The sequence below is a fragment of the Syngnathus floridae genome, chromosome 2, assembly GCF_059516105.1.
Source record: "Syngnathus floridae isolate MCC-2025c chromosome 2, RoL_Sflo_1.0, whole genome shotgun sequence".
Lineage (NCBI taxonomy): Eukaryota > Metazoa > Chordata > Actinopteri > Syngnathiformes > Syngnathidae > Syngnathus > Syngnathus floridae.
This window is the reverse complement of record NC_142414.1, coordinates 25,453,243-25,465,663: the sequence shown is the minus strand read 5'-3', so window position 1 is coordinate 25,465,663 and position 12,421 is coordinate 25,453,243. Positions and strand designations below refer to the sequence as shown.

The following is a 12,421-nucleotide window of genomic DNA, read 5'->3' as shown; positions in this document are numbered from 1 at the left end:
TTTTTTTTTTTTAATATCTACAATTTCTTCATTCACATGCATTTTTGTATATTTTCTGTTTTCATCAGTATCATCAAATGTTCTGTTTTTGTAGATTATTCTGTAGATGAGGGACCAAATTTTGAACATATTTTTTTTTCAGAAGCTTGATATATTATATATTTTACAGTATATAAGTCCCAGTCAAAGCTTTAAATGTACTTTAAAATTTTTCTAATTTTTTTAATTTTTTTTTAAATTTTACAAAATTTGCAGTTACATACAAATAAATTCGGATATTCCGAAAGTCAGCTGGAGATGGAATTGGTGACTAAACTCTGCCATTGTGTCGTGCAGATGAAAGTGGAGCGGCGACAGGACGATGGTGAAACCTCATCGCAGCCCTGCATATCGCGACTGCTGACCGCGGTGGAGAATGAGCTTCAAGCCGGGTGGGAGAAGGGCGACCCCACAGAAAGGGGACTCCGAGTCACCCTGGAGGACGCCGAGCTGTGGAGGAAGTTCCAACACATCACCAACGAGATGATAGTCACCAAAACTGGCCGGTAAATAAGACTGAGAGCTCGAAAAGAAAAAAATGTACAAAATTAATTTTAGTACGGCTGAAGCTACATGGTAGTGAAAACTGAATTAATCCGGAGGAATTTCACTCCAAATATTTATTTCTTGCTCGTTCATCTTGCCAATGATGTACAGTGACTGCAAGAACCATTACTGACATGCTCTGCAACTAGATGGGAGAAGACCCCAGTAAAAAAAACAACAACTTTTTTGCGATTAAAAACAGTCATTTATCTTGGAAGAACTTTAAATTATTATATTATAGTTCTGGGAACTCTTATTAATTTGTTTCTACAACAGCAAAACATTTAGTCGAATTAAAAGGATTATTAAAGTTTGTTGCGTTGAAAATTTTATTCCACCTAACTTATGTTTTCATTCGTCTAGTACGTCTTTATTTTTCTTTGACCACACCAATTATCTCAAAACATCTTCAGCCATTCAAGGCTAAAAAAACATCACAGTTTGAAAGTTAAAATTCACATATTGCAGCTCTGTAACCTTTTTTTTTTTTGGGGGGGGGGGCAAAACGTAGAGCAGACAAATGATACTAAACATTACCATGACTTGAATATTTTAAATATTAAAAAAATGAGGGTCATCCAATTTATATCAACAACATTCATAAAGACCAAAAGCGATTTCTCATTTGCTCATTTGTCATGTGCTTGTCCTAGACGCATGTTCCCTGTCCTGAAGGTCAACGTGTCAGGTCTGGACCCGGGTTCCATGTACTCCTTCCTCCTGGACTTCATCCCGGCCGACAGCTGCCGCTGGAAATTCGTCAACGGCGAGTGGCTGACAGCCGGCCAGGCAGAAGGAGGCGACGCGGCTCGGGACCGCGGCGGCATCTACGTGCATCCGGACTCGCCCAACTTTGGAGCTCATTGGATGAAGGCGACGGTGGCCTTTAACAAGGTCAAACTAACCAACAAACGCAATGCGGGAGGACAGGTATCCAAGAATGAACTCACTTAGCCATTGATTTTCTTTTTCTTGCTTTTTCTAAGTATCTTAACCATTATCCACAATATGAATATTTCAAAGAATGAATGGTTATCATAATTGTATAGCCATTTATTTATTTTGTGCTCTTGTTCCGCTGTTGTTGAGTTGGAGTGGGAGAGAGTGCAATGCTTGTAATAATCCACTTTAGCAGCTCTTCTGACACACTTCACCTGCGTGCCCCCTCGTAACCACGGGAACGCCATAAACACATTTTAATTGGTTGGCTGCGGTTTAATGCACTTCCTGTGTTGAGGTTCTTCGTCATCCCTCAGAATCCCGCACACACACTCAGACACACACCGACCGGGCAGTAATGTGGTGTTGAAGTTGCGCTGTAATTGAATAATTGCTCATCTTATTTGTGCATTATGATAATTATAGTTTTTACTGGGAAATTAATTTACCCATCATGTCTGAGAGAGATGAGAGCGAAGATAAACTAAATTCAAAGAGCCAACACTCCAGCTAACATGGTGTGTGTGTGTGTGTGTGGGGGGGGGGGGGGGGAGCTGGCACAACAACAACAACAAGGGTGCATATGAAGCCAACCTCTCAAAATGAAAATTGTTTGTTCTATTGTGTTGTGTTTTCTGAAATGGCCCAGATTGAATAATTGGACAATTTTAGCATTGTATTCTCGGGCTTATTTAAAGAAAAGTATTTTGATTAAAAACTATGACTTTAGTCTGCATATGCATGCTGTACAAACTTTTTCTGTTTGTCTTCCAGATTATGTTAAACTCCCTTCATAAATACGAACCTCATCTGCACATAGTGTGCGTGGGCTCGCAGCATCGTCTCGTTTCCAACGTGTCCTTCGAAGAGACTCAGTTCATCGCCGTCACCGCCTATCAGAACGAAGAGGTACGGTTATGCGTGATGTGTCATTTAAAACCTTCTGATAGAAAAAAAGTTTATGTGGGGTTGATGAAAGGCAAAAATGTGTCGTGATCACCATTGAACATGATTTTGATGTGTGTTTGGCCTTCAAAATATTTACTCTTTTTCTAATAAACACATCAGAAGATGTAGCCAGAAAAAGTTAAATTTTTTTAATTATTATTATTATTTTTTTTTTAACAGATCACAGCTCTGAAAATCAAACATAATCCTTTCGCCAAAGCATTCCTGGACACAAAAGACAGGTGAGAGTGAACAAACAAGTTGCCCTGTGTTTAACCCATAAAATTTTCACCCGGGATGTTAGCATACTATATGATTAACAAATGTTTTTTTTTCCGTTCTACTGAACCCAGGAACCTGGGTGGGCGGGTCTTGGCAGAGCAAATGGACGGTAATGTTGGTATTCCACCGTGTGAGTTCCTAATTTCAGAGTGAAAGAAAGAATATGACCTATTTAATATATTTATTCTATCTATATTTGTTCCATTCTTCTATTTCAATGTGTAGTGTGACATATCTCACAGTTGAAATGTAATCTCTGCCATCTCATCAGGTTGGTCTCTGTGTTCACCGGGTGGAGGTGCAACTTTTTCTTATGGTGGGAGCATTTCACTTCCATCCCATCATCAACACGGGTACCGGCACCGTGGTTACGCTGGGCGACACTCACCCTATCGCTACCTGCCACACTGCTCGCACCCCTCAGGTAACTGCAATTAAATAGAAAAAAAAAAATCACAATTTAATGCTGCAATTCATTGTGCTGCTCCTTCAGGTGTTCCTGCCTTGGCCACCAGGTGGCAGTAGAATACTACGATCATGCTTTCACGAATTTCAAGAAAATATTTATTAGAATTTTTCAACATATATGATTTCCTGTATATCAAGGTGTTCAGGTGTTACCAGAGGGGTGGAGCTCGACCTTCTCCCATCCAACGACCAACAATATGCCTACAACACTGGCCCCTAACAACTCCAGGTGAGGCCCCGCCTACTATTTCAGATCACAATTTCATACCAACGTTTGTGTGTGTTCAGCCAGTATCCTTGTCTATGGACAACTGGCTGCGGTGAGATGAGCTCCTCCCCTTTGCCATGTGCGATTTTGCAAGGATCAATGAGCAGCGAGTACGTCATGCAACCTCATAGTGGTAATCGAGCTGGTGGAGCATGGTGGGCTTCTGACCCTGCCCAGTCTTTCTAACAAGGCACGTGATTGCTTGAACAAAATTCACCTTTGACCAATGGATATCCATTATTTATTGCAGGCCTTATCTGTATTCATCATTAATCAGCATCTCTCATTAGTGTACGCACAAATTATGTTCTTCTGGAAAAACTTAGTAGTAGTAAAGTAATACAGCACACCCTCACCCATTTTGTCAGCAAAAGGCATCAAGGCTGGACTAATTTCCATTCCAAAACAAACTCTATGACGTAGATGCCAGAGCACCAAACATCATTTCAAAGCCAGTAGGTAAGCAGACCTGCAGTTTAAGCACATACTGGATTTGTATTTGCTAACATTTATACTAGCATTAGCTTGCTGTGATGTCATAATACAGGTCGGCTAAGTTGTGTCGATGTCTATTTGTGTTTTGTGGTGTCGTGTGGCATCCTCTGACATTATTTGACAAGTGTGATTTGGTGTCTTGGTAATGAAAATTGTCTGAAGAGAAGAGAAAATCAAAACATTTTTACACCAATATAGGCAGAAAATTAAGATGGAAGCATTTGTGTAATTATACAAATGAGAATTATGTATTGGAATAAACCTGAATGTATTTGACATACACATTTTAACAAATTTATCTTGACCTCGTTGACAAATCTGTCTGATTTAAAAATTAAACAAGGTCTCTGTGTACAAAGGTTTGCCCAGCCAAGCTCTAAATCAATTTATTTAGTGTTTTTTTTTTTAAATTATGATGTTTGTCGTGTTTGTTGAAACCAGTTAAGCTGTTGCACAGTGCTTTCCCATGTTTCTATGTAATAAAATATAATGATAATAAATAAAATCTAATAACTGTGTTGAGTTATTGATGTAGACTTTTACTTTATACAATGTGGATTTGTCTTAAGTAGTTTCAGAAGTAGGACTCGATGGAAATATAAAATAGTTGATGAAAATGTCCACTTTATCCGTGTCGTGTTTCCACTATTCACCAATAGTGGCACTGCTGTGCCCACAATGTCGCTAGGACGCTAAAAATCATCGAAGAAGATTTCTATACCGGAAGTCATATTAGTACGACCCGGATGTTAATTCCGCGGTAACTTGGTTTGAATACTTATTTTGTTCGAAACAATGTTGGAATAAAGGTACGTTATGATATATATTCAACGACTTTATGTTTATAGAGTTCAGATGTTCAAGATCGAGTGTAATTTGTTAATATTTTACTTGAAACAGTGAGATTATGTGCTATTTTAGCCTTTTAGCCGCTACTCTTTTAGGACACATGACCGCGCGACCAGAACGATTTCAGTCAGTGCTCCACTACGTCAACACAAACAAAAAACGCTGACGAAGCTATCAATTTATATTTCAAATAACGTTGCTCTTTTCATAGCACCACCGTGCACGACAATCATCGCTTTCAGCGATTGCTCTTATTTAACAGACCGGATACATTGATTTTCATTCAGTCTATTTAACTTCAAACGTCGGTAGCCATTCACTTGAATGAGAGATATTCCTTTTCCTATCCCTAACAGTTATGAAGAAATATAAAATAATACATCATTATTCAAATTGAAATACCCTCTGACACGCCGACTTATGTTTTGGCCATGGTTTTAATATGATTCTCCTTAGGTTGAGGTTCTTGGGTGAAGGCATCATGGCTCACATCACTATCAACCAGTATCTCCAGCAGGTGACGTCAACAACATGAAACCGAAGTACAGTACATTCATGGATGTATTTATCAACAAGCTTCTTGTCCTCCTTACAGGCATATGAAGCTATCGACAACCAGAAGGGGACACACTGTGCTGAGCTGCTTTCCTTTAAACACCCCCACGTAGCCAACCCCCGACTCCAGGTGTGTTGAAATCTACAAATAGATGGATACAATAGAGCAGGGGTGTCAAACTCTTTTTTTTTTTTTTCCACGGGCCGCATTGTAGTCATAGCTTCTTTCGGAGGGCCACTGTCAACCCAAATGAATGTATTATATACAGTAAAAGCTACAAAAAAAAACTGACAAATAACTTCTTTTCAAATCAGATGAGTAAAAACTGGTCAAATAATTTTAAAAAAAGATATTAAAAGTGAAGACAATTTGCAATTCTAGTAATGACGTGAATTTCATGCACAATTTGTCTTCGCAGGCCACATAAAATAATGTGGCGGGCCGTATCTGGCCCCCGGGCCTTGAGTTTGACACCTGTGCAATAGAGACACCGATGAAAAACAGTTTCACAACTGACTCAGTAAGATGCAGTCATGTTGACATGAATAATTTTTTGCTGAGGGTATAACATTTATCCTTGTGAGGCAATATTGTTTTATAATTCAGTGACATTGATGCTGTTTGTTAGCCTGCTTATGTTGATTTGCATTGTGCGTTAGCATTAAGCTAGGACGGCTACCATTGTTAAGAAAAAGTCAATTCGTGAATGATAACGTTAATACATCTAATTGGTCAACGTTTGTGTTTTAGTTGGCCAATCCTGAGGACAAATGTCAACAGGTTCTTGAGCCGCCGTACGACGAGATGGTGGCTGCTCATCTCAGGTGGGCTGAGGTATTGGCTTCATGGCGTATTGAGAAATGATCATAGTCTGTATCTCACGGTAGTATATTTCATTTGCCAGGTGTACATATGCAGTTGCTAATCATGACTTTGTCGAAGCCTACAAGTTCCAGACCATTGTCGTCCAATATCCTTTTTGACGGCATCAGCATTCAATCAATAATCAGTTATGATCTCGTCTCACAAAAGTCACGGTCGCTTCCTTGACTTCTCACGTCCTTTTTGAGAGCATTTCAGTCACACAAAGAGGAAAACTGGTGAGTGGCAGCTAAAGCAGGTTGCGCATGTAATAAGAATTAATCCCAGTTTCAGCATCTTCCCCCACCTCCTTCCCACCAATTGTCGGGTCATGTGTCTAAAAAATGATTCTGACCAATTATTTTGTGGTGTGGTTTGTGTTAAGGTTTTTTTGTTTTTTTGTTTTTTACCCCTCTGATCAAACATATTGTCTCTTTTAGGGCGCTGCCTGTAATGTTCACTGTCACTCTGGATCTCAGAATATTTGCCAACAATGTAAGTGAACATTTTAGCCCCCCCCAAAAAAACTTTCTTTTTAATGAATCAAAAATGTTGTGGTCAATGTATTGATTCCATTGAGCTTAATTGAAGCTGAACATCGACTGTATGTGGTTGCAGGCAGAGCAGCAGTTGCAACAAAAGGGCAAAGGTCAACCGGGCGAAATGCTGGAAAAAGCAGCCGAGCAACTTATGAGCTGCTTTCGAGTTTGTGCCAGTGACAAGTCAGTAATAATAATACATCAAACTTGTAGAGCTTTTTTTTTTTATCAATTGTGTTCCATATTAAGGTAATGTTCCTTTAGGAAATCGAAACTTGTGTAGCTATGACCTGTGTTACTTTAAAGAACAAAAACTTTGAAATTGAACAGGGGTGTGTAGACTTTTTATACCCGCTGGATTTGGCATTCTCTCCCTACCTGGATCTCATCGCTGCATTCAACCTTTCCCTTGCAGTCGAGCCGGGATTGAGGATTCAAAGAAGTGGGGCATGATGTTTCTAAGCAACCAGCTCTTCAAGATCTACTTTAAGGTCTCAAGTCTTTTGTATCTACATTTTTGACTGTGGCGTTGTATATTGATGCTTTGCAAATGTGTGTTTTGGGAATCAGATCAATAAACTGCATTTGTGCAAGCCGCTCATCAGGGCCATCGACAGCTCCAACTTGAAGAACGATTACAGTCCCGCTCAGAAGGTCACCTACAAGTACTACGTGGGCCGCAAGGCCATGTTTGACAGTGATTTCAAACCAGGTAGCTTCATTCACGATGGCATTAGAGCAAATCAGGATAAGCGTCGGACGTAAAGGCAATATCTGTGCCCTTCCCTCCTGTAGCCGAGGAGTTTTTGTCCTTTTCATTCCGCCACTGCCATCGTGCCAGTCAGAAGAACAAGAGAATGATTCTCATCTACCTGCTGCCTGTCAAGATGTTGCTGGTCAGAAGGCTTACCCCTTGAGCTACTTTGACAACTGTGGTCAGAAAGAGTCTAACCGCCATTTGTTAACGTTTTAGGGCCACATGCCGACGCTTCAGCTCCTGGAGAAGTACGACCTCCTGCAGTTTGCACAAGTCACCAAAGCCGTCAGGTCGGTTGTGCATTTATGGAATTAATACCGTACCTTTTATAAGCTCGCTAACAAGGCATTACTTAAAAGCGTCTTTGGGTTTTTGAAAAGCGCTATACAAATTTAATGAATTATTAATTATTGTTCAAAGGGTGACGGTAAATTGTCACCCATGAATTTAACAAATAAGGGAAAAAAAATGAGAAAGTAGTCGCACACATTATTAAATACTCTCAATTGTCAACCATGAAATTAACAAATAAGAAAAACAAATATGAAATAGTTACACACATTCTTATTTCTCACCAAAAAAAAAAAAAAAATTCACATTCAAGCAATCCTTGATGTTGGATTGTCTCCTCACCTACATTTGCTAAGTACTCTTTGTATTCCATTTTGAACTAATTACTGTGTGTGTGTACACCAATCAGTGACGGGAACCTGCTGTTGCTGAACGAGACGCTGTCCAAACACGAGACCTTCTTCATCCGCTGTGGCATCTTCCTTATCCTAGAGAAGCTGAAGATCATCACGTACAGGAACCTCTTCAAGAAAGTGTGAGTCTCGCCGTCACTCTTGCGATGCGCTGAGACGTGAGCCCCCCCTCGAGGGTGTGATACCGAGCTCTACTTCTCATCTCTGGTCAGGTACTTACTGCTGAAGACCCACCAGTTGCCTCTGGACACATTCCTGGTGGCCCTGAAGATGATGAAGGTAGAAGATGTCGATGTGGATGAGGTGCAGTGTATCCTGGCTAACTTGATTTACATGGTGAGCGCGCGCACAGACACGGACGGACGGACGTGGGAAGGAACGCTGACACGGTTTCTCTGCTCTTAGGGTCACATCAAAGGTTACATCTCACATCAGCACCAGAAGCTCGTGGTCAGCAAACAGAATCCCTTCCCTTCGTTGTCTTCGATCTCCTAAAAAAAATCAACCCAAAAAAAACCCTTTTTTTTTTTTTTGTAACGTGCTGTAAAACATGAAATGAAAGCTTTGTATGTTCTGTGAGTTCCTCTTTCTTCAACATTATGACTTGAGGAATAGACATTTAACTTGATTATTGATTTAATGTTCAGGTTTTATTGTCTGGATTCAAACACAGCAGGAACATCTTTCACGGTAATATTTTTTCCTTCAGTTTTGGGGAAAGAAAAAAAAGGCTATTCACATTTCACCATTTTGACTCTTCCTGACCACAATCTCCATCAGTCCTTCAAAAGTTTCATCATTTTATGTGGCCCGCTAAGCACATCACTTACGTTTCAATCCATAAAATTACAAATTGAGCTCACTTTTAAATGCATATTGCAAACAGATTTAAAAACTAGATTGAACAAACTGTTGTCCTTCTGATTTCGAGAGTTATCCAACAATTTCTTGTGTGTAGGATGAAAATGACCTCTGAACTACAATTTGGCAAGTGACTAATGGATTTGCTCGTAATATACAGAAGAGGAGCTCCTTGATGATCAAATATGTGACACCAGAAGGTGAGCGGGTCCACTCATGAGTCGTCTCAGTTTAGTTTCTTTTGGACTGTTAGGTTGTTTGGTCATGTGACTGAACGGCCTCCAGGTGCTGTCTGATCCACACCAGGTGTCGGGACACTTTGGTAAAGACCAGCCCGTTCTCCTGACAGCCTTTAGGTGGCACGATGAGGAGCCCTGTGAGAAACGCCGTCCCTCGCTCCACCGTGGCGAGAGGCATAGCGGACAACAGGCCGCCGCCACATTGCGGAGCTGTTGATCTTAATCCGTCGCTACTAACCGTCTTGGTTGACTGCATCACTGTTTTTCCAGTCCGTCCCATCACGCAGAACATTTTATTGCTGAGGGCGAGCGAGACGTTGAGCCGGCCGCGACACTCGTCCAAACTCAGGTAGATGAGCTTCTGGTCCAGGTGTTGGTTCATGCTTGCCGCCAGCGCGGTTCTCCCGGAATACATGAGGATGTTTTCGCTGAAATCCTTGGTGGGCAGACACAGGTGGCGTAGGAAGGAACCGAGCGGCAACGGGCCGCTCAGCTCCAGGAAGGCCAGATCGTTGTCGTGCCGGTTGCGAACGAAACGTTTGTGAACATGGATAGCCTTGACGGACATTGTTTTATCCGTGGCACCTAAGAGAAAAGAGCTAACGTTAATCGGGTTTTGTAGATATTTCGACGGACAAATGTTGACGTTGTTACCAGCGATGACAAAAAAATTGGAGGGTTGAGGGTCTGGTTCCTGTAGGAGGCAGCTGGCAGAAGTTAGGACGGCGCGCGGACCCAACAAGACACCGGCACAAAGTTCCGTCCCGCCGCTTCCCAGCAGCAATGCCTGTGGACGGTCGATAATTTTAAAATTTTCCTCCATGTTATATCAGCTGAACTAACAAAAAAGATGGTTATGTTCATGTCACCTGCCAGGGACAGTTTCCATGGTGACACATGGATGCTCTCTGAGGCGAGATTGGGAGTCTTCCGCAGGGAAAGTCCCCTGAGGAAGACCAGATGTCAGATTGAGGTCAGAGGTCAAAAGTGTACGTGAGTGGCGGTTGCTGTTAGAAGACCTTCAGGCAGGCAGCTTCGACCATCGCTGTGCAGTTTGAATCCTGCCACGCAGGAGCACATGAAGGCATATGAAGTCGACGTGCATAGCTGGTGACAAACATTCGGGCCTTCGGTGGGACACGGGAACCCTCCTAAAAAACGGTACATGTTGAAGCAGAAGCATCTGAGAGGATAATTTTTCAACCATCCCTCAGGTTCACCTGCTTCCACTTGCGGCGCTAATTTCGGGGTTCTTTTGTTCTCCTGGCTGTCTTTCAGTTGGCACGTGATTCCGTGGTGGGGGGGCGAGCAGGAGCAGTGGAAGCCGAAAGCCTTTTTTGTGCAATTCCCACCATGAAGGCAGGGGTTGGGCTTGCACTCGTCCTTATCTGTCACAAACAAAAATGGCTGGAATTGGAAATAACAATGGCAAGATTGCATTATTGACAGTCGATATGAGAAAGTCATAAATGTGCTTGTTTTATAGCAAGTCACGTGACCTCAGCCTGGCTGCAACCAATCAAGGCCAGTTTACCTGCCATGTTCAGGAAACAGGAAGTGCTCATTCTGTATCCAGTTCAAACAACATGCATTGCTAGTTTGAAATAAGAATGCTGTTGGATTCAGAAATCAAAACTATATTAAAACTAGAAAATGATGTAAATATTGCTGTCTAATATATACCAATTCTATTGACTGGAGATATATAAGAAGAGTGAAGACATCTGCAAACGTGAAGCCTTTTTGTTTCCAGCCGCTTGATTGACTTCTCAACAAAACTCGGTAAGCATTAGTTCTGGTATTTTTCTTTTTTTTTTTCTTTGCTTTGCTATATTTGGCTTTTGCTTCCCAAGCTGCTTTATTAATATGTCAATATTTTCCCAATGGTCAAGAATTAATTTTCTCATGGTCCCATCAGAGAAACTTCAACTTTTACCACCTCAAAGTAGGTGTGACAATATTGTAAAACATGCTTTAACAATTTTTAACCCTCCCCTCTTAATTTTGACCTACCACCAGTCAGCAACTTTTCATGATAATAAACTTACTCGGATAAGTGTCCCAGAACTTGTCCTGTGGAGAAACAAACATGTTGAAAAGTCGAAGACTGAAGTACTGCTGTCCTACTGTTTGTGCTGACCGTCTCGCCCTTGTCTTCAAAGTATTCCCTGGCCTCCTCGTAGGAGCAGCGTTCCTCGTGACATTCCCGTTCCAGGTTGCCCTGCAGGAACTCCTCCACAAAGAAGTGATTTGCTCGCTTGGAACGCAGGAAAACGTTTTGTGCAGCCGGCACATGCAGAAACACTGAAACGCCACGTGACAAAACGATGAGCATTACAAAAAATTAGGTGAGATTTCCAACAATGGCGCCAAAAAGATCAATAATCGGAATGCGTTATTTGTAACAGACGCACTGTGCGATGGTTCATACAAATCGTACAAAGTGCTCTAAGGTTAATTAATACAAGAGTTGTAAAGCTGTGGATTAATTGAGGACCAATTTATTTGAGGAACAAGCTACGGTAATGCTTATGTAATGCCAAAAGTAAACTATTTTTTAAAAAAACAGTTCAACAAACAAAAAAAATTTACCTGGATTTTTTTGTTTCTGTTTCTAGAACAGAAGAAACATGATAATCACCCAATATTTAAATATATGAAATTGGAGGTAAAGCTTCCACTTGAACGGGAAGGATTGAAAAATAACTGCGGTGCTTGTGTCATGTTTTTAATTGGACAAGCACCAAGACGTTCCACGAGGTAACAAAAAGTTGTGTAACCAAAGATGTAACGCCAAGTTGAACTCTTACCGTCTGCTTTTCCGAGGACCTGAAGGACGCATGCCAGCAAGTTGAACGAGAGAAGACACACTCCAGATAGCGCCATGACACCGAGTGTTCGACGAGTGTCGTCACATCCCGGTTGCGAAGCTCTCGCGCAGTCCTGGGCAACACACGCTCCTCCATGACCTCCGTGAGTCCCAGGGTCACCTGCTGAATGTTTGTCTGTCTCCATCACATGTTCACGTGTTGACATTAAGCATAGTCTGCGGGAAATGTTCTTGGACTCC

At 41.5% G+C, this 12,421-nt stretch overlaps 3 protein-coding genes across 3 annotated transcripts; 2 read left to right on the top strand and 1 right to left on the bottom strand.

Moving 5' to 3' along the window:
* Positions 1-274: 274 nt before the first annotated feature.
* Positions 275-4,357, top strand: LOC148402789 (T-box transcription factor TBX19-like). Its single transcript, XM_088368612.1, has 8 exons — positions 275-545; positions 1,239-1,515; positions 2,299-2,433; positions 2,653-2,714; positions 2,826-2,884; positions 3,026-3,178; positions 3,361-3,451; positions 3,511-4,357. The coding sequence occupies exons 1-8, from the start codon at positions 298-300 to the stop codon at positions 3,674-3,676; spliced, it is 1,191 nt and encodes a 396-aa protein (XP_088224738.1). The 5' UTR covers positions 275-297; the 3' UTR covers positions 3,677-4,357.
* Positions 4,358-4,688: 331 nt separating this feature from the next.
* Positions 4,689-11,014, top strand: pcid2 (PCI domain containing 2). The gene is made up of 15 exons (XM_088397669.1): positions 4,689-4,794; positions 5,291-5,351; positions 5,430-5,519; positions 6,141-6,214; positions 6,295-6,360; positions 6,449-6,490; positions 6,692-6,746; positions 6,870-6,973; positions 7,206-7,281; positions 7,361-7,502; positions 7,586-7,686; positions 7,764-7,837; positions 8,248-8,373; positions 8,464-8,587; positions 8,657-11,014. The coding sequence occupies exons 2-15, from the start codon at positions 5,316-5,318 to the stop codon at positions 8,744-8,746; spliced, it is 1,200 nt and encodes a 399-aa protein (XP_088253795.1). The 5' UTR covers positions 4,689-4,794; positions 5,291-5,315; the 3' UTR covers positions 8,747-11,014.
* On the bottom strand, positions 8,880-12,381 carry prozb (protein Z, vitamin K-dependent plasma glycoprotein b). Its single transcript, XM_088397590.1, has 8 exons — positions 12,162-12,381; positions 11,492-11,655; positions 11,400-11,424; positions 10,572-10,739; positions 10,371-10,502; positions 10,221-10,297; positions 10,006-10,138; positions 8,880-9,936 (listed from the first exon to the last, which is right to left on the bottom strand). Exons 1-8 carry the CDS (start codon positions 12,364-12,366, stop codon positions 9,362-9,364), a joined length of 1,479 nt encoding a protein of 492 aa, XP_088253716.1. The 5' UTR covers positions 12,367-12,381; the 3' UTR covers positions 8,880-9,361.
* Between the last annotated feature and the right edge of the window lie 40 nt (positions 12,382-12,421).